Below are 18,005 nucleotides of genomic sequence, written 5' to 3'. Positions count from 1 at the left end.
GCGTCAACTGGCAGGAGCTGCCAAAACTCGACCTTATTTCAAACATCTCAAATCAGGACTTTTTATTTTAACACGGGAGGTGGGTGAGCGGCGCCCTGTGCATGGGACGGATGATCATTTGTGCTGCTTTTGCTATAATTCTGCTCTTAATATCCTCATCTTCGGGACCAAACCCAACTTTATTTGGCTGGGAAGGTCTGACTTTGCCTCCCCGGGCCAGCTCGTCCCTGTTTGCTCATCCCAGGACGTCGCTGTTAAATACACACAGGGCTTGGGTTTTTCGGGGTGTTTTTTTTGAGACACACAATATTGGGCAATCTAACAGGCCAAATACTTCTCGGCTTTGATAAGCGGGACTGGGGAGCATGGAGGAGCCGGTGCAGAGCAGGACTCGCCGGCTCCTTCCTTAACGAAGCTCTTGGGGATGACTAATTACTGTACGAAATAGCCCGGCCAGGGCTGAGTCACCGCCTTGTCCATGCTGATTTCCGAACGCATTCATTCCTTATTAATCAGCGCACAATGTGCCGTTAACGAGCTTTATTGGGTATTTTTAGTTAAACCCGGTGTCCCAGGGTGGAGCTTTAAGCTCCGCTCCCCCAGCACTCGCCACCCCGGGCTGGTTTTGTGAGTCTCTGTTACTTCCAACCTGGTTTAACAACTTGAATTTTCTTCTTTTGCCAAAATCTTGTTGCCCAGGGCTGGGAGAAGGTGGATTTTTGGTGTTTTCTCCCCAAAAGCTGCATGTTGGCAGGCAGGGGCTGTGAATACCCCTCATCCCACGTCATGGCCCTTGGATTTAGTTTTGGTTTTGCATTTCTTTTTAAACTATTCCATGTTTGATACTGTGTATAATAAATTTGCAGAATTTAGAGGATTTTAACTTTCTTTGTTCTTCCTCTACCTGACAATCCCTGTGAGAGCTGCACTTGGTGTCCTGGTGTCCCCAACTTTACCTGGCGTTAGAGCACAACGTCCCCAATTGGTGACAATGTCCCCATGAATTTTACCCCACACCCTCAGGCTTGTTGAAATATATTTTTATTGCATTTCTGCAGGTTTTACAAAAATATGACAAAATAAATTAAAAAGAAATAAATAAACCCCCTCCCCTTCCTTTCTTTTAATTTCCGAAGAAATAAACCACAGCAAGGGAAAAAAACCAACCAACCAAACCCAAATTAAACAGCTTAAATCTTGGCTCCTTGGTGCAGTAACTGCCCCGAGGAGCGAGATACAAGCCAGGCAGCCGCTTGTAGGAGTAATTTGTATAGAGAAATGGTTAAAAATGCAGCAGGACCCTGTCACTGTCCCCAGGGTTGTCACCCATGGGAGGGAAATGGGACAAAAGCAAGTCCCTTGAAGCGCAGGGCTGGGGTGAGAGCTGGGGCGGATGTTTGGGGTTCCCTGGTCCCCCCGGCCTTGCCGAGGTCTTTTCTCCTTCCCTTGTTATCACGCTGCTGCTTCCCCTTGGTGTCACTGGTTCACTGGTGTCCCAGCGCCGCCGTGCCCCAGTTTCCCAGCACCACAGAGCCCTGTGCTCCCTTTTCCCTGAAATCGCCCCAGAAATCTCTCCTGCATCCTCCGCTCTGCACGGCCCAGGGGGCACAGCAACACTGGCGCTGTCCCCAGCTGCCACCGGGATCTTGTCCCCGTTGTGGTGGTGGGGACAGTGGCTTTGGCCTCGGAGAGCATCTCCCTGCCGCATGGAGCAGGCGGTAGGTAAAGCCTTTGTCCTCTCCTGCCCTTATTGCTGTATAAAATGGCTTAAGACAAAAAATATATATATATGATGTGTGGAAAGAGACAGGGGGGAAAACCAGCTCAACGTTTTCTACAGCACAGGACCAGGGGAGAGAGGGGAGCGCAGACCCCTCCACTGCCTGGCCCCGGACCGGGCACAGCGATGGAGTGACCACCTCAGTGTCCCCCGGCTCCCAGCTGTCCCCCGAGTGTCCCCCACTTGCTTTGGGAACGGTGGGTGGCTGGTGGGCAGAGAGCGGAGCTGGTGGTGCGGGGCAGGGGGCAGTGGGCAGGGCTGGGTGTCCCCAACACCTTGGGGTGTCCTCAACACCTTGGGGTGCCAGCACTGCCACCTTGCGGTGCCACCGTCCCATCCTGGCGCCTAAAGCGAAGCTGCTGCAAAGCCGGGAGCGGCCGCTTCCCCGCGCTGCCGAGCGAGGCTGGCGGCTCGTAAAGCTCTAAAACTATCAAACTAGACCCAGTGACGGCCAAACCTTCACCCTGGCAGAAGCGAAGCTGCTCCCACCCACCCCCTGCACCCCCCCAGCCCCGCTCCTTCTGCCCAACCTCCGGCTGCCGGTCCTTAGTGTGAAATAATTCCAAGAAATCAGATGTGGAGGGCGGGCGGGCGCGTCCCGGCTCGTGTTGCGGTCGCTGGGGCCGCTGCCCGGCCCGGGCGCCTCTGGCCTCAAGCTGCTGGGTGAAGAAGGGGAGCGAGTCGTTTGCGTTGGGTTTTGTTTCAGGTTTTAGTGCAAGAAATGCTGCCCGTGCGCAGGGGTCCGGGTGGCCGCCGCTCACCCCCCTCCCTCCCGGGCTCCGGGCAGGACGATGTCCCCGTGCTGGGACAATCCACGGGGAGCGGGACGGAGCAGGGCACGGCCCCAGTGCCGCTGCGGCGATGGCTGGAGCTCATGGGTGAATTGGGCTCCTCTCACTGCTGTGAGTGCTTCTGTCTCGTCCCTCCGTGACCGCAGGCGTGGATCCTGGTGGCTCCGGCATCCCCGAGCTCCTTGGGCTGGACCGCGGCATCTCCACCGTGAAGCTGGTGGCCGGGATATCTCCCTGTTGGGATGCTCCGTCCGACCCCCCCGGCTGCTGCTCCTTCTCGGCCGTGTCCCCGGTGCAGGATGCCGGGCTGTGGTCAGCGGAGCGGCTGGAGGGACACGAGAGGACGCGGCAAAGGTGGGGACGGTGCAGAGCGAGGGGCCGGCGCTGGCACCCGGCACAGCAGCCCTGAGCTCCCTGCGGTGGGGGGACAGCGAGGGGAGGCGAGAGGGTGACGATGGTGGCGGCTGCCTGACCCAAAAGCGTCCGGTTAGAGTTTGTAGCCCCCGCTCTCCTCCTCCGCCTGGCTCTCCGGCTCCTCTCGGCCCCCCTCCTCCGGCGCCCCATTGAGATGGGACTTGCTGGGGAGCGGCCGCTCGCCCGTGTCCGCCGAGGGGCCGGCTCGGGGCTGGGGGGAGGCGGTGGCTGCCGTCCCGTTACCCCCGGCCCCTTCGGACTTGCCGAAGTTGAAGAGCTTGCCGGGGTTGAATGGCTTGGTGGGCGACTGGACCTTCTCGGTCCCCGTGTCCCGCTTCGTCTCCGGGGATTTCAGGAACTTGAAGCTGAGGAAGCCGGGGAGTTTGTTCTCGTTGCCGGTGGGCGACTGGGGAGACCTGGCAGCGGTTGTGCCGCCCGCCCCCCCGGAGAGGAACTTGCCCTGCAAAGGGATGATCTGCTTCAGCTTCATCACGTTGTTGGTGGCCAGGAGGGAGCTGGGACGCTTGGGCTTGTCGGTGCCGTGCGAGGCGGCCCCGGAGCTTTTCCCTTTGCTCTGGCTCTTCTCCTGAGCCGGGTCCTGCCCGGCGGCCTCGGCTTTGGCCTCGTCGCGGTTGGACTCGCGCTCCTTGCGGGCCTGGTACTCGGCGTGCCGCTGCCGCTCCTCTTCCTCACGCTTGCGCCGCTGCTGCTGCTGGAAGTGATGCTGCGCCTGCCGCTCGTGCTTCTGTCAACGGGGAGGCGCATCAGCCCCGGGGACACCTTGGGGACACCTCAGGGACACCTCGGGGACGCGGTGGGGGCCCAAGGGGGGTCCTGTCCCGGCATCACGTACCTTGAAGGCCTCGCGGCGCTGGTACTCCAGCTTGGCCATCTCCTCGGCCACCCAGGCGGGGATGTCGGGGATGGCCACCTCGATGACGTACTTCAGGAACAGGGCGAAGTGCTGCAGGGGGACACGCGGGTCTGGGTGAGCATCCCACGGGTACGGGGATCGCATCCCAAAACACACCCTGCAAGGGATGGGGATCAGGAAGACCCTACAATAACACCTTGGGGGTATTCTGGGCCCTGGTGCTTTGTCTGGGGGTGCAGCGAAGGATTTGGACACCCCATCCCTGGTGGGGGAATCTGAGGGAGCCCTTGGCTGTCTGAGCCGTGACAACATAGGGGACCCTACAATAACAATGAGCGGGCGGCAGCCCCGTTACCTCCAGCACCACGACGGAGATGATGGCTCCCTCGGGGCTGAGCCAGGGGAAGAGCCGCTGCAGCTGCCCGCACTGGGCGATCAGGTAGCAGTTGACCACGATGGCCAAGACGCCCATGGCCTCCATCACCTTCTGCAAGAGCGACAGCACTGGGGATGAGCCCAAAGCCAACCAGGACCCCCCCTGGCCCCCCGGCACCCCCAGCCCACCTGCCACTGCCCGATGCTCTCGACGCGCTGCCCGAAGGGACGCTGCAGCCCCGTGCACAGCTTGAAGGCGTCGCTGCGGATCTCGATGATGTTGTTCACCAGGGCGCACATGGCGGCCAAGGGGAAGGCGGAGGAGAAGAGCACCACGTAGCCAAACTGGATGAACATCTCCTGGTAGTCCTGGAAGGTGTCCTGGCGAGGAGGAGGAGGAAGAGGATGCTGCGATGGGGCTGGGGGAGCTGTACGCTGCACCCCGCTGTCCCCATGTCCCTCACCTCGTATTTCTTCATGCAGCTCTCCACCTCCGCCTGCGTCAGGTGCGTAGTGTAGTCCTCCTCCGGCGGGTCGATCCACGACGCCCGGTTGCGCCTCCGCCCTTCCTCCTCACCCTCCTCCTCCTCCCGCCTCCTCCGGCCGGCCCGCGGGATCACCGCCGGCTCCGCCGCCTTCGCCGGGCTCCCGGGGGGACCTTCGGCCTCCTCCTCGTCCTCACACAGCTCGAAGACGGACGCGGGGTCCATGCCCTTCTCCACCATGGTGGGGCTGCCCTCCTCCAGGAAGGTGTCGTCCTCGGGGCCGCCGGGCTCGCCGCCGCGCCGCTCCGCCTTCTCGCTGAAGCTCACCTTCTTCAGCTTCAGCCCGCAGTCCAGGGCGCTCTCCTCCTCCGAGTCCGACCCATGCCGCCCTTCCTCCTCCTCCTCCTCCTCCTCCGGCACCCCGCAGCCTCCATTCAGACACTTCTTCTCGCCCTGTGTCCCCTCGGGGGGGCCCGGGGGGCGGCAGCGGGGGGCGAGCAGGCGCAGGACGGCGTGGGCGAGCTGGCGGAGGCTGTGGAGGTTGATGTCCCCGCGGCGCAGGCGCCGGTACAGGTGGGGCTGTGACACCTCCCGGATGTTCTGCAGGAACTGGCGGGTGATGAGCAGTGTGGCCAGCATCTGCGTGGGGACACGGGGTGAGGGATGTCACCCAGGGAGGGGGTGGCAGCACCTGGGTGTGTGTCCCTGCATCCCCATCCCTGGTCCCTGCTCCTCCCCATGGACACCCAAGCCTGGTGTGACCCCCCATGGATGACAGCTGTCACCCAGGGAGAAGGTGACAGCAGCCAGGCGTGTGTGTGTGTCCCTGCATCCCCATCCCTGCTCCTCCCTGTGGACACCTGAGCCTGGTGTCCCCTGCTCCTGTGACCCCCCCATGGGTGACAGCTGATGGGATGGTGCTGGGGCCGCACATGCCGCCACCAGCCAGAGCAAAGCCAGGGCTGGGGACACCCGTGTCCCTCCAGGGGACACTTGGGGGTCCCAGGGTGGGTGTGGGAGGATGCCCGGCCCCCCTGCCCCCTGCTCCTACTTTGGATACTCCCAGTCTCCAGCAAAAGCCCAGGAGGCACTTAAGGAAGATGAGAGAGAGGTGGAGGTGGAGGAGGATGAAGGGGAGAAGAGCCTCTTTGAGCTGACGCACGAGGCTTTGGGAGAGAGAGAAGATGAGCAGGAGCTGTGGAAGGGACAGAAGAACAGACAGACAGACAGACAGAGAGACACCGTGAGCCGCAGCTGGGGACCCAACGCAGCCAGGGACCACGGCGGGGGGGACACACGGGGACAGCGGCCCCCCCGGGAAGGCACGGTAGTGGGGGGGACAGCGGCAGGGTGGGTTGGGGACATCCGTCTGTCCGTCTGGGCGATGCCGGAGGGGGCGCAGAGCGGCTCCTGCGCCCGGCACGGCCCCTCACCTCCTTCAGACGCTCCATGTCTTTGAGGTAGAAACCGATGTAGAAAAGACTCAGGTATGAATTTACAAACTGAAACTGCGGGGGGAGGAGGGAGGGAGGGGGGTGAGTGCTGAGACACCCCCGGCCCCCTCCGTGTCCCCCCCGGCCCCCTCTCACCAGGACCATTTTGATGATGAGGTGTTTCTCGTAGGCACTCTGCAGGCGATAATTCTCTGCAAAGAGGAGGAGGGCGGTTTGGCAGGGGGGGTCCCAGCACCCAAACCTGCCACAGCACCCTGGGGCCCCCCCAAGCCACCACGCACCCATGTCGTTCAGCCAGTAGGCGATCTTCTTGTAAACCTCGTCGCAGGCGGTGACGATGACGGCCAGGATGATTTTGGGGAGGAAGCGGAGGACGCGGGGCAGCTCCCGGATGCTCAGCACGAACTCCTGCGGGAACAGGGAGGGGGTCGGTGCCGGGGGGGGCGGCAGTTTGGCACAGGAGGGGGGCTGAGGTCCCACCTGGAGCTGGAAGCAGCCCAGCATGAGGAGGAAGACGCAGGAGAGGCAGGCGAGGCAGACGGGCAGGCTGACCAGGCACTGGAACAGCAAGCGCTTCCATGGCGGGTAATAAAACTCCTCGGCGCTGGTCACGGGGCTGATCCGCTTAACGCCCTAATTATGGGGGGGGGAGACAGCAGCGTGTGACCCTCCCCACAGTGGGGGCACCCACGGGGTCCCTGTGTCACCCCAGTGCTGCTGGGACCCTGCGGTGTCATGAATGCGCCGGTTCTCTGCATGGAGCCCGGGGCACGCATCGCGGGGGGCTCAGCTGGACCCCCCCAGGGGCTCACCCTGAACTGGGGCCGGGGCTCCTCAATGGACTCGGGGGGGGTGTCCAGCGTCCCCCACTTGTAGGCGAACTCAGCCCCGCGGCGCTTCCATTCCTCGAGGAAGAGGGTGGACCAGATGACGTTGAAGATGGCGAAGACCACGCAGCAAATGTCCTGGCTGGTCTGGGGGACAGAGGGCACCGGGGTCACTCCCTTCCTGTCCTTGATGTCACCCTCCCCACGGCCCAACCCCATGGGGACTGACCCCATTCCCCTCTCACCTGGTCGCTCTCGGTGATGGTGTAGAGGATGGAGCCGAAGACAGCGGGGTACACCATGGCCGAGGTGTAGAACCCCAACCAGGCGAAGTACATGGCGATTTTCACCCCGAAATAGTCGCAGATCTCATCTGTGGGAGCCAAGTGGGGCATGAGCGGGACCGGGACCCCCAAACCCCTCCCCTCGCCACCCCCCTCCAGCATCTCACCGAGCGGCTGCGCCTCGCACACCGCCTGCACCCAGGACTTCATCAGCCGCTTGAGGATCCTCTGCTCGTGCAGCGGGAACACCTGCTGGATGACGCCGCGGGCAGCCAGCTCGGGGACTGCGCCGCGGGGCATGGCCTGAGGGACGGCCCGGGGGGGCGCTGCCACCCCCGCCTGTCCCCGCGTGGGACGGGGACACGGGGAGGACGGGGTTGGGGTGGCCGTGGCACGTCTACTGCGCGGCCACCACCCCGAGCGGCACGGGGATGGGGACATGGGGTGACAGAGGACGCATGCTTGAGTTGTGTCTTCCAGGGCCACTGCGACATGGCTTGGGGATGTCCTGGGTGACACTGCCACCCCCCACATGTCCCCGGTGACGCGTGGGACGGGGACATGGGGAGGATGGGGTTGGGGTGGCCATGGCACATCTACTGCGTGGCCACCACCCCAAGCACCACGCGCCATGGGGATGGGGACATGGGGTGACAGGGGACACTTGCTGGGCTTGTGTCTTCCAGGGCCACCGCGGCACGGCTTGGGGCCGGGGTGGTGACGCCGTGCGGCAGCGTGCCGCGCTGTGCCGTACTCACTGATGGGCTGTCCCTCGAGGAAGTGGATGTTGTGCAGCGACTCGCCCTGCTTGGCGCGCAGGTTCTCCAGCCAGTACCGGATGATGTTTTGCCGTTCCTGCCGCGCCGCAGCAGGGTTGAGCCCGGGGTGGCGCTCCCGCTGCCCAGCCACCGGTCCCTCTCCTGCCACACCCCTGTCACCGGGCCCTGTCCCCTCCCCAGACCCATTTTGTCCCCAGCTTGGGAGGTGGCTGGATTGGCTCGTAGCTTGGCTGGGGCTCCTTGATCCCCTTCTCCACATGGGGAGGGGGAGAGGACCTGCCTTCCCTCCCCATGTCCCTACATCCCCACCTCCCTTCATCCCCACATCCCTGCATCTCCACACCCCTGTATCCCACATCCCAGCATCCCTACATCCCTGCATCCCGTATCCCCACATTCCTGCATCCCTGTATCCTGCATCTCCACATCCCTGTATCCCACATCCCAGCATCCCTGCATTCCTACATCCCTACATCCCCACATCCCTTCATCCCTTCATTCCCACATCCCTACATCCCTGTATCCCACATCCCCGCATCCCCACATCCCCGCATCCCTGTATCCTGCATCCCCTCATCCTTGTATCCCACATCCCCGCATCCCTGCCCCATGTCCCTCATCCCTCCGCATCCCACCTGAGAGGTGAAGAAGTAAAGCTCGTTCTCGATGTTCTCGTAGATGTAATCCTCCTCGCAGGAGAAGCTCCTCATGCCGCCGCCGAATTCCGCCTTCACCGGCTTCCGCAGCCCGATCTCGTCCGCCCCGCGCAGCAAACTGCTGGGAGAGGGGACATGGCTGGGGACACGGCGAGCGCCACGGCGGGGGCTGGGGACGCGGCGGTGACCTTACCTCTCGTAGGTGGCGGTGACAAAGAAGGCGTAGACGCGGGTGTGCTTGTGGTGCCGAACCTGGACGATGAGCTCGGGGATGCCGAGGCGGATGTGGTTCAGGAGCCAGAGCAGCGTGTGGTCATCGGTGGAGTCTGGAGGGTGACGGTCAGTGTGTCCCTGTCCCCCAGCACAGCCCGTTCCAGTCCCCATCCCTCCCCACGTGCCACCATCCACGTGCCACATGCCGGCGTGGCAGCCCCTGGCACCCCGAGCGTCCCCGTACCCGGGAAGGTCATGAGCACGTCGCAGTTCTCCGTGGGCACCGTCTTCATCCAGGCCTTGTGGGACATGATGTAGCGCCCGGCCTGGAGCAGCCGCTTCCCGAAGAGCTTATCTGCCGCGGGGATGGAGGGACGGGGGGTGAGCGGCCACGGGACCCCCACAGGGCACCTCCCACCCGCAGTGCTGGCAACCGGACCCCCAAGTACCAACGACTCAGCTGCTGGCACATGGGCTGGGTGCAGGGACCCCTGGCACGTCCCCGGTGGTGGCCGCCCCAGCAGTGGCCATGGCAGCAGGTCATGGCCCCACTGGCGGTGACGCTGGTTCCAGCTCAGGTTTCTCCTCCGGCAGCTCAGGGTGCCCAAAAAGGCCCCAACAGCTGCTGGGGAGGAGCCGGCAGCACATCCTGGCACCCTTGGGGTGCCGGTGGCTGCGGGATGACCCCCTGTCCCCCCCCCAGCCCCCTGCTCACCTGTGCCCGCGGCCCCTCGGTGGGGCCGGGATCCGGCAGGGCTGCGGCTCTGGGAGAAGGGAAACCGCAGGAAAAATGGGGAGAGCGAAAAAGCAGCCGGTCTCCATGGAAACCCAGGGAGGCCCCGCGCCGCCGCGGCAACGTGGGATGGGGACGGTCCCCAGGGTCTCCTTGTCCCCCCCTGACTGGGTCCCGCACACGGATATGGTCCCTGTCCTGCTTCAGGGTGCCCGCGCCGTGGGGACATCCTGTCCCTGTTGTGCCTCTTGGGGCAGACGGGGACCCGGTGCATCCCAAAAAGCTGCCCGGAGCAGGGAGGGAGGGCAGGATGAGGGTCCCCAACAGTGCTCAGGGTGGGTACCCCCGTGGGACCCCGTTTCTCCCTGCCCCACACCAGCAGTGTGCCCAGCCACCTCCCTGCCTCAGTTTCCCCTCCTAATGGGTGGCAGAGCCGGGACGGGGTGGGAGAACCAGTGCCCGGGGACGTCACGGCCTCTCCGGCTGCCCCAGGGCTGGGAAGGTCCCGGGGCTCTGGAAACGCTGCTCACACCGGGACCCGAAAAACAGGAAACACCAAACCTGCTCCGGCAGCTCATCCCGGGGGCTGCACCCCGGCTCCGCGCACCCCAAACCCCCGGGCTGGGGGAGCAGAGCCAGCACCCCCCAACCAGGCTGAGACTCGACAAACTCATCGCTCGAGTCGCCATCGGGAAGGGGCCGCGGCGCCGGGCTCTGAAAGGCTGCCCTGTGCTGGCACCGTGGGCGACAGCCGGGGACAACGCCGGGACAGCGCTGGGCTGCCAGCCAACTGCCCCCAGAGCGGGCCCGATCCTGCACCCCAGGGCCCAGCGCTGCCAGGGTGGCTGCGGGGTGCTGGTGGCTCGGGGACAGCTCGCCGGTGCCGGCACGGTGAGCTCAGCCACCTTGAATTATTGATGCCCCGCGGAGAGCGGTGTCACCCAGCCGGCACTGGGGCAGGGGCCGCGCCGGGCAGCGTTGGCTGTGAACCTTGCACACGTGTGTGCACCGGCGTGTGAACCAGAGCGGCACCCACCCCAAGGCCTCGGCTCTGGGTGCAGGAGGGTTTTGGCTGCCCAAGGTCAAGGGAAAAGATGTGGGCAAGATGCAGAGGGGTCCCCAGTGCCACCCCTGCCACCCCACCCTGGCTGGCCATGGGGTGCTGGACCCTCCCGTCACTCCACTCCGGCCATGGGGTCCTTGGCACCCTGTCATCAGTGAGAGCAGCCCCCAGCTCCCTCCCAGCACCCGCAGCCGTCACCAACCCACTCGAGGGCTCCACCGGCAAAGCGGGGGGATGCAGACCCTCCGCATCCCAGCCCTGCGTCCCCCCCTTCCCCGCCTGTCCCCACGGCCACCGGCTCCCCCGGCACACGGGGGCCGTGCTGCTCACCTTGGCTCTCGGGGATAAGGTCACCGGAGCCGCAGCGTGCCGTGGGCAGGGACAGCGCTGCCCCGCCACCGAGCGGAGCCCGTGGCCACCGGGGGGGGCATTTTGGGGAGCAGCGATGCCGCCCGCCACGGGCGGCCGCGTCCCGGGGGAGGACACAAAGTGGGTCACCCTCCCACAGGCGGGAGTCCCGCTCGGCTGCGTGGCGGGCAGCAGGCCCTGTCTGTGCCGCCGTGTCCTGGGGACCCCAACCCGGCCATGGGGACATCACTTGTTCCTGGGGACATGCAAGCGGGGGACCCCAACCCTTGCTTGCGGACCCCAGCCCAAAGCTCCTGTACTGCACCCACTGCCCAGCCCCAGGGGTGTAGGGACTGGGTCTGGGTGGGACATGGGCCTGTCCCGGGGGGGCAAACGGACCTTCCCGGGGTGGTTTATGTCCCGGAGGTAACATGAGGGGTGAATGGACCTGATGCTGAGGTCACCGTTACATTCCCGGGGACACAGATCTGTGCGTGGACTCCATGCCAGGGGGGACACGGGCCAGTCCCGGTGAGGGGAACACACATCGCGGATCCCCGGAGAAACACAGACCCCCGTGGGGTGCAGGGGCAGGACCCCCGCGGGGACACGGAGCGCTCCGGAGCGGGGCTCAAAGCTCCACCGGGGGCACGGACCCCCCCGCCCCGTCCCCGGGAGCCGCATCCCCGCCGACATCCGCATCGAGCCGCAGGGAGCGGCCCCCCCGCAGCCGCCGCCCGCAGCCCCGACCCGACCCCGGCGGCGGGGGCCGCTCCCGCCCGGTGCCACCTTACCCAGGACGCCGGTCGGGGCCACCGCTTCCCCCCGTTCGTCGCCCAGCGGGGCCCGCCGGGGCCGGTCGCCGTCCTGCGCTGCCACCGGCGGCTCGGGCATGGTGCGGGGCTCCGCGGCGGCTCGGCGGGGACCGGTGCATGGGGCCGCCGCGGCTCCGGGCTCCGGGCTCGGGGCCGGTGCCTCCCGAGCCGCCGCCGCCGGGCGGGAGGAGGGACAAAGGCGGCGGAGCGAAGCGCCGCGCTCCCGGCCCCTTTAATTGTCTGGTTGGTCGCCGTCTCCCCAGCGCCGGTCGCACCGGCCACGCGTGTCCGGCCGCGCCCCGTGGGGTGGTTCTGCGGGGAGCGGGGCGGCGGCTCCCCAGACCCCGCCCGGGGGGGCACGGAGCATCCCGGATGCAGCATCCCCCCGCCCCTCCGGGGCTGCCCCCTGTGTCACCCCCCGCCCACCCCCGGGGATGCCCTGTCCCCCCCCGTGTCCCCCGCGTCCCCTCCGTGTCCCCCCCGCTCCCCCCCGCCCCGGCTGGGTGCCCAGCCCCGCGGATCAGGCTGTTCCCGGGGCGGGGGGGGAACGGGTCGGTAACCCGATCGGGCTGCACGTTGCCTCTCTGACCTTTCGGGAGTCCTCCCCGGCCCCCCCTACCCCCCAGCCCCACAGCCCGGCCCCGCTCAGCCGGGGGGACCCTCACCCAGCCCCCCAGCAGGGCTGGAAGGTCCTGGGGCCCAGTGCAGCCCGGCCAGGGCACCCTGTGAGCCCCCCGGGCACTGTGGGTACTGGGGGGTTGGGGGCACCCCTGTGCCAGATCCTGCTCACCCCCCCCAGTTCTGCGCACGCCCGCGGCTATTTTGGGGCAGGGGCTGGGTGCCAGCGCTACTGAACGGTGCCACAAGGAGCCGTCCCCTCCTCTGGCATCTCTGCTTCGGCAGCTGGAGTGGGGGGGACAGGCTGGCACGTCTCCCAGGCCAGGCCTGGCCGCTGTCCCCGTCTTGGCCAGGCACGGGGTGGCCCCCCCTGCCCAGAGGGTCCAGTGGAGCCTGAACCCCCACTAGACCCTCCTGGGACCCCCATGGGCCAGGTCCAGCTGCCTGGCATGGAGGGGATGGCTGGGGGGGGCGACGGGGTGTAGAACTAAAAGCTTCTGCATCCCTGGGTCGGGAGGGGATCTGGGCTATTCTGGTCACCCAGGGGCCGTGCAGGGCTGCGATGTGGGGTACGGGCACCCGAGGACCCCAAGATCCTCAGGGAAACTCCCTCCAGCCCCAGAGGTGATGCTCTCTGCTGCGGCTTCTCCTCTGGGTTTCTGTCCCTCATTCCTGGTCCACAGAGCATGGGGAGGGGTTTGGGGTGTCTGCAGGGACGCAGGGGGTGACATTGACACGTCTCCAGCATCCTGGGGATTCCAGCATCCCTGCCTGCATCCCTGTCAGCATCCCGGCCATGCTGCTGCTCGCTCCTCCCTGCTCCAGCGCCTTTGTCTGCATGGCCATCCCCCCTGTCCCCCCCCCGCCGCCACCGCAGCGGCCCGCAGCCCTCTCCAGGCCCCAGCCGCCCCAAAACTGCTGCAAACTGAGCTGAGAATTTGGGGACTATGAGGGGAGACCCCCAGAGCAGGGGGGACCCCATCGTCCTGGCTGCCGACACCCCAACCCCTGTACACTGGCTGGTTCAGACACCCCCTGCCCCAGCCTGGGGCCCTGAGCAGGAGGGGAGGGGATAGGGACAGGGCTGGGGACAGGCTGAGATGGGGACAGGGGTGGGATGGGGACAGGGGTGGGATGGGGACAGCCCCAGCCCCCGCTTGAGAGGGATGAGACCACCGGGATGTGCTGGGGTTCCCCAGGGGAAAAGCGGCTCCAGTTTGGCTGGGTGCAGAATTGGGACTCAGCTGCTTCGGGACATGGTGGTGCCCATTGCAGGGACCCCCCCAAGGTGAGCAGGAGTCCCCGAAAAGCCCAGGCACTCCTAGACAGCCTGAGTTAGCGTGGGGACAAGGGACCTCCACCCTGGAGGGACAGGGATGCTGGTGGGTGCAGAGGAGACAATGAGACAGGTACTGGGCAGGGGTGGGCTCTGCCGTGGAGGGACGTGCTGATTCCCTTGCTCCGGACACGAGGGGGGTCCTGCGGTGCTGGGGGTCATTTTTAGGGTGCACTCGGGTCGCGAGTGTCTGCCTCCTGCACAGCCCCACAGTAAATGGGGGATTCCCCGCTGCACCCCGCACCCCGCGGGGGCAGCACCCGGGGGGCGAGCGGGTGTGCAGTGTCTCGGGGGGACCGCGGGGTGCTGCAGCTCCCCGACGGGGACACACAGGGACAACGGAGGGGACGAGCAGGGACCTCTGCGGTCACTCCGGGTAGCGACGCGCCCAGCGCCGGGCGGAAGCGATCAACTCCTGCGCAGCCTCAGACGGAGTGACGCTATTGACGAGCGCTGACCAATCAGAAGCGACCGTGTGCATAAAGCCCGCCCTTCGCTGGCGTAGTGACCAATCGCCGCCCGTATTTGGGTGGAGAGCGGCGCCTGCGCTGAAGCCGCCGCGGGGTGCGGCCGGGCGGCGTGTGCTGGGGGCTCATGGCGCTGCGGAGGGCGCTGAGCGCGGCGGGACGCAGGTGAGGACAGCCCGGGGTGGGGGTCCCCGGGGATGTGGGGGCACCCTGGGGTGGGGGGGCGCTGGGGAGGGGGTGCACGGAAAGGCGGTGCACGGAAAGGCGGTGCACGAAAGGGGGTTCGCATGGGGCTGGGGGTTTCCTGGTGTAGCGGTGGTGCATGGGGAGGGGGATCACACGGGGAGGAGGTGCATGGAGAGGGACTGCACCCTCAGAGAAGGGTGTATAGGAAAAGGGGGTGCACCCTGATGCATTTGGGGGTGCACTCCAAAGCAGAGGGAGTGTATAGACTGGGCTGCACATTCCGGGACGGGGTGGGCTGCGGGGGTAAAGGGGTGTCCCCCTGCATCCTGCCCACCTAGGGCTTGGCAGGGTGCACGGCGACGGGGTGCAAGCTGGGGTGGGGGGCTGCAGGAGGAAGGGGTGCACCTCAGCATCTTGGGGGGGAATAGAGAGGGGTGTGCACCCCAGGGTGCAGTGAGACCCCCCCGTGGGTGTGTGGGGTGCACAGGGAGGGGTCCAGGGGATGAATCGGTAGTTGTTCATCCCTGCATCCACCTTGCCCTACCTGAGGGGTGCGGATAGGGGGCGCCCCACCCCTGCGCCCCCTCTCCAGGCTGCCCGCCCTGTCCCAGGATGGCGCAGCGCCTGTGCTCGGCGGCCTGGGGGGACACCATCTTCGCCGTGTCGTCGGGACACGGGCGCTGCGGGGTGGCCGTCATCCGCACCAGCGGGCCGGGCAGCGGGGGGGCCCTGCGCAGCCTCACTGGGCGCCCCGAGCTGCCCCCACCTCGTGTCCTGGCCCTGCGGCGCATCCGTGACCCCAGCACCGCCGAAACCCTGGACCGCGGCCTCGTCGTCTGGTTCCCAGGTGGGGTTGGCATCAGGTCTTGGTGCCCACTGAGGGGTCTTGGTGCCCACTGAGGGGTCTTGGTGCCCAGCGCAGCCCCTCTTGGCTTCCCTGGCACCATGAAACTGGCTGAGCGATGGTCCCCGTGCCAGTGGGGACGGTCCTGGCTCAATGCCGCCCCCTTTGCACCAATCTTAACCACAGCTGCTAGTGGGGGGGTCTCTCCTGAGCTCCCCAAAAGCCCCTGTGGGGTCTGCCATGGGAAGAGATGGATGCGCTGGGTGCAACCAGGGGCTCGCTCAATGCCATCCGCACCGTGTCCCGGTTCTGCAGGTCCCCGGAGCTTCACCGGGGAGGACTGTGCCGAGCTGCACGTGCACGGCGGGCCGGCGGTGGTGAGCGGGGTGCTGCGGGCGCTGGGTGAGGCTCCCCCCATCCCTATGCCCCTCTTTGGGTCCTGCCCCCCGGGGTGCCACCAGAGGGTGTCCCAGCTCACGGCGGGGCTGGCAGGGAGCCTGCCGGGGCTGCGTCCCGCCGAGCCCGGGGAGTTCACGCGCCGAGCGTTCCGCCGCGGGAAGCTGGACCTGACGGCGGCCGAGGGGCTGGGGGACCTGATCCGCGCCGAGACGGAGGCGCAGCGGCGGCAGGCACTGCGGCAGATGGAGGGCGAGTTGGGGCGGCTCTACCAGCGCTGGAGCGAGACCCTCACCCAGGTAATGGGTGGTGGGACACGTGCACCTTAGGGACATGGAGCTGGGATGTCCCCACTGACACCCGCCCCGGTCTGTAGGCTCTCGCCCACCTTGAAGCCTATATCGACTTCAGCGAGGATGACAATGTGGAGGAAGAGGTTCTGTCCCGAGGTGAGGCTGGCAGGGCAGCGGGGGGGCCAGGACACTTGGTCCCCGCTGTCCCCCCCTGCTCCATGTCCCCTGACTTTCCCTGCAGTGGATGCCACCGTGCGGGCGCTGGAGCAGGAGATCGGTGCCCACCTGCAGGACGGGCGCCGGGGGGGAGCTGCTCCGCGGGGGGGTCCACGCCGTCATCGCCGGCCCCCCCAACGTGGGCAAGAGCAGCCTCCTCAACCTGCTGTGTGAGTGGGACGCAGGGGGGCCACTCACAGCCGGAATTGGGTTCCCCATCCCTGGGGACAGCAGCTGTTGTCCCCAACACTGCAAATAGAGGGGGGGTCCCCAGCATTGTGTCTCCCACCCAGGCCAGCGTCCGGCAGCCATCGTGTCACCCATTGCGGGGACGACGCGGGACGTGGTGGAGGTGGCGCTGAACGTGGGCGGGTACCCGCTGGTGCTGAGTGACACGGCCGGGCTGCGCGATGCCACCGACCCCGTGGAGCAGGAGGGGGTCACCCGCGCACGGGACCGGTGAGGCCAGGGGCGTCTGGGCTGGAGGGGGCAGGATGTGACATCTGTCCCTACCCTGTGACCGCCCCCAAACAGGGTTCAGCAAGCAGACCTGGTGCTGGCCGTGCTGGACGCCGCAGCGGTGCCCCCCGAGCCGGTGGGGCTGGGGGCTGCCCTGGGGTCCCTGCTGCCCCCCACAACCGCCACCCCCTGCATCCTGGTGCTCAACAAGGCCGACCTGCTGCGGGGGGGCGAGGGGACCCTCCTGCGAGACGCCTGCGCCCAGGGCGGGTCTCCAACCGCCCTCCTCTCCTGCAAGACGGGCGAGGGGCTGGACCAGCTCCTGGCGCTGCTGGCGCAGCAGCTGGCGCGGCTGTGAGTGCTGGGGACAGCGGGAGGGACACTGACCACCCCGTCGCAGCTTGGCGGGTTCTCCAGGGTGTTTCCCCCCTCCATACAGGTGTGGGGACCCCCTGGCGGGCTCCCCCAGCCTCACGCAGAGCCGGCACAGCCTCCACCTGGGCGCCTGCGCGGCGGCGCTGGCGCGGTACGGCCGGGAGCGGGACCTGGCGCTGGCGGCCGAGCGGCTGCGGTTGGCGCGGCGGCACCTGGGCAGGATCACCGGCCACGTGGGCGCCGAGGACGTCCTGGACATCATCTTCAGGGACTTCTGCGTCGGCAAGTGAGGGGCGCAGCGGGTTTGAGGGGGGATGTCCCCCCGGCTGCGGTGACACCGGCATTGAGGACGGCAGGCAGGGGGGCTCACAGCTCCACGCTGGGATTAAACCGTGGTGCCTTTGGTGGCTCTGGTGTCCTTCCCCTGTCCCCAGTGCCGTGGGACTCGGCGTCCCGGTGTTTTCCTGGCAGGGGGGAGCGCATCCCGAGCCGCAGAGATGGAAAAAGCGACTGGGAGAGGCCCCGTTTCCTGGCCAGGAGGACAAACAAGGAGCTGCAGTGCCTGGAAGGGAAAATCCACCCCCAGGACACCCCCCCGTGCCCTGGCAGGGGGGACATGAGGCTCAGCATCCCCGCGGGTCCATCCTGGCATCCTCAGTGCCCCCCCACCCCTGGGGATGCACCATTGAGGGTTTTGGGGTCCCCCCCAGGCCACAGCCCCAGCTTGGGGAACTGTAACATCCCCCCCAGCTCTTGCAGCCACCTGGCAGCTTTGGGCTTTGCAACCCCAAAAGTGGGGGCTCCCTAGGGACCCCCTGTTTCCTTTCCCTGCTCTGGCAGAACCTGTTGCGCTGAGATTATTTATAGCAGAGTTCCAGGACATCCCGTATCCCAGGAGGGACGCGGCGTTGGGGACCTGGGGGA

General features: G+C 66.5%; 2 protein-coding genes across 2 annotated transcripts; one reads left to right on the top strand and one right to left on the bottom strand.

Annotated features, from left to right (window-relative positions):
* Positions 1-3,058: 3,058 nt before the first annotated feature.
* ANO8 (anoctamin 8) lies at positions 3,059-11,970 on the bottom strand (the record flags this gene model as incomplete). Its single annotated transcript, XM_080359348.1, has 18 exons — positions 3,059-3,730; positions 3,839-3,949; positions 4,215-4,346; positions 4,424-4,615; positions 4,699-5,358; positions 5,771-5,914; positions 6,153-6,227; positions 6,309-6,364; positions 6,455-6,581; positions 6,654-6,806; positions 6,986-7,147; positions 7,246-7,373; positions 7,452-7,568; positions 8,043-8,139; positions 8,699-8,837; positions 8,913-9,045; positions 9,177-9,287; positions 11,871-11,970. The coding sequence occupies 18 exons, from the start codon at positions 11,968-11,970 to the stop codon at positions 3,059-3,061; spliced, it is 3,309 nt and encodes a 1,102-aa protein (XP_080215474.1).
* Positions 11,971-14,374: 2,404 nt separating this feature from the next.
* GTPBP3 (GTP binding protein 3, mitochondrial) lies at positions 14,375-17,474 on the top strand. Its single transcript, XM_080359258.1, is given in 10 exon segments — positions 14,375-14,477; positions 15,110-15,345; positions 15,658-15,744; positions 15,835-16,037; positions 16,115-16,187; positions 16,273-16,334; positions 16,336-16,417; positions 16,541-16,706; positions 16,782-17,060; positions 17,146-17,474. Coding segments are annotated over 10 exon segments (1,452 nt in total). The 5' UTR covers positions 14,375-14,439; the 3' UTR covers positions 17,372-17,474.
* Positions 17,475-18,005: the final 531 nt, after the last annotated feature.

Source organism: Nesoenas mayeri (assembly GCF_963082525.1).
Source record: "Nesoenas mayeri genome assembly, chromosome: 25".
Lineage (NCBI taxonomy): Eukaryota > Metazoa > Chordata > Aves > Columbiformes > Columbidae > Nesoenas > Nesoenas mayeri.
This window is presented reverse-complemented; position numbering and strand designations above follow the sequence as displayed.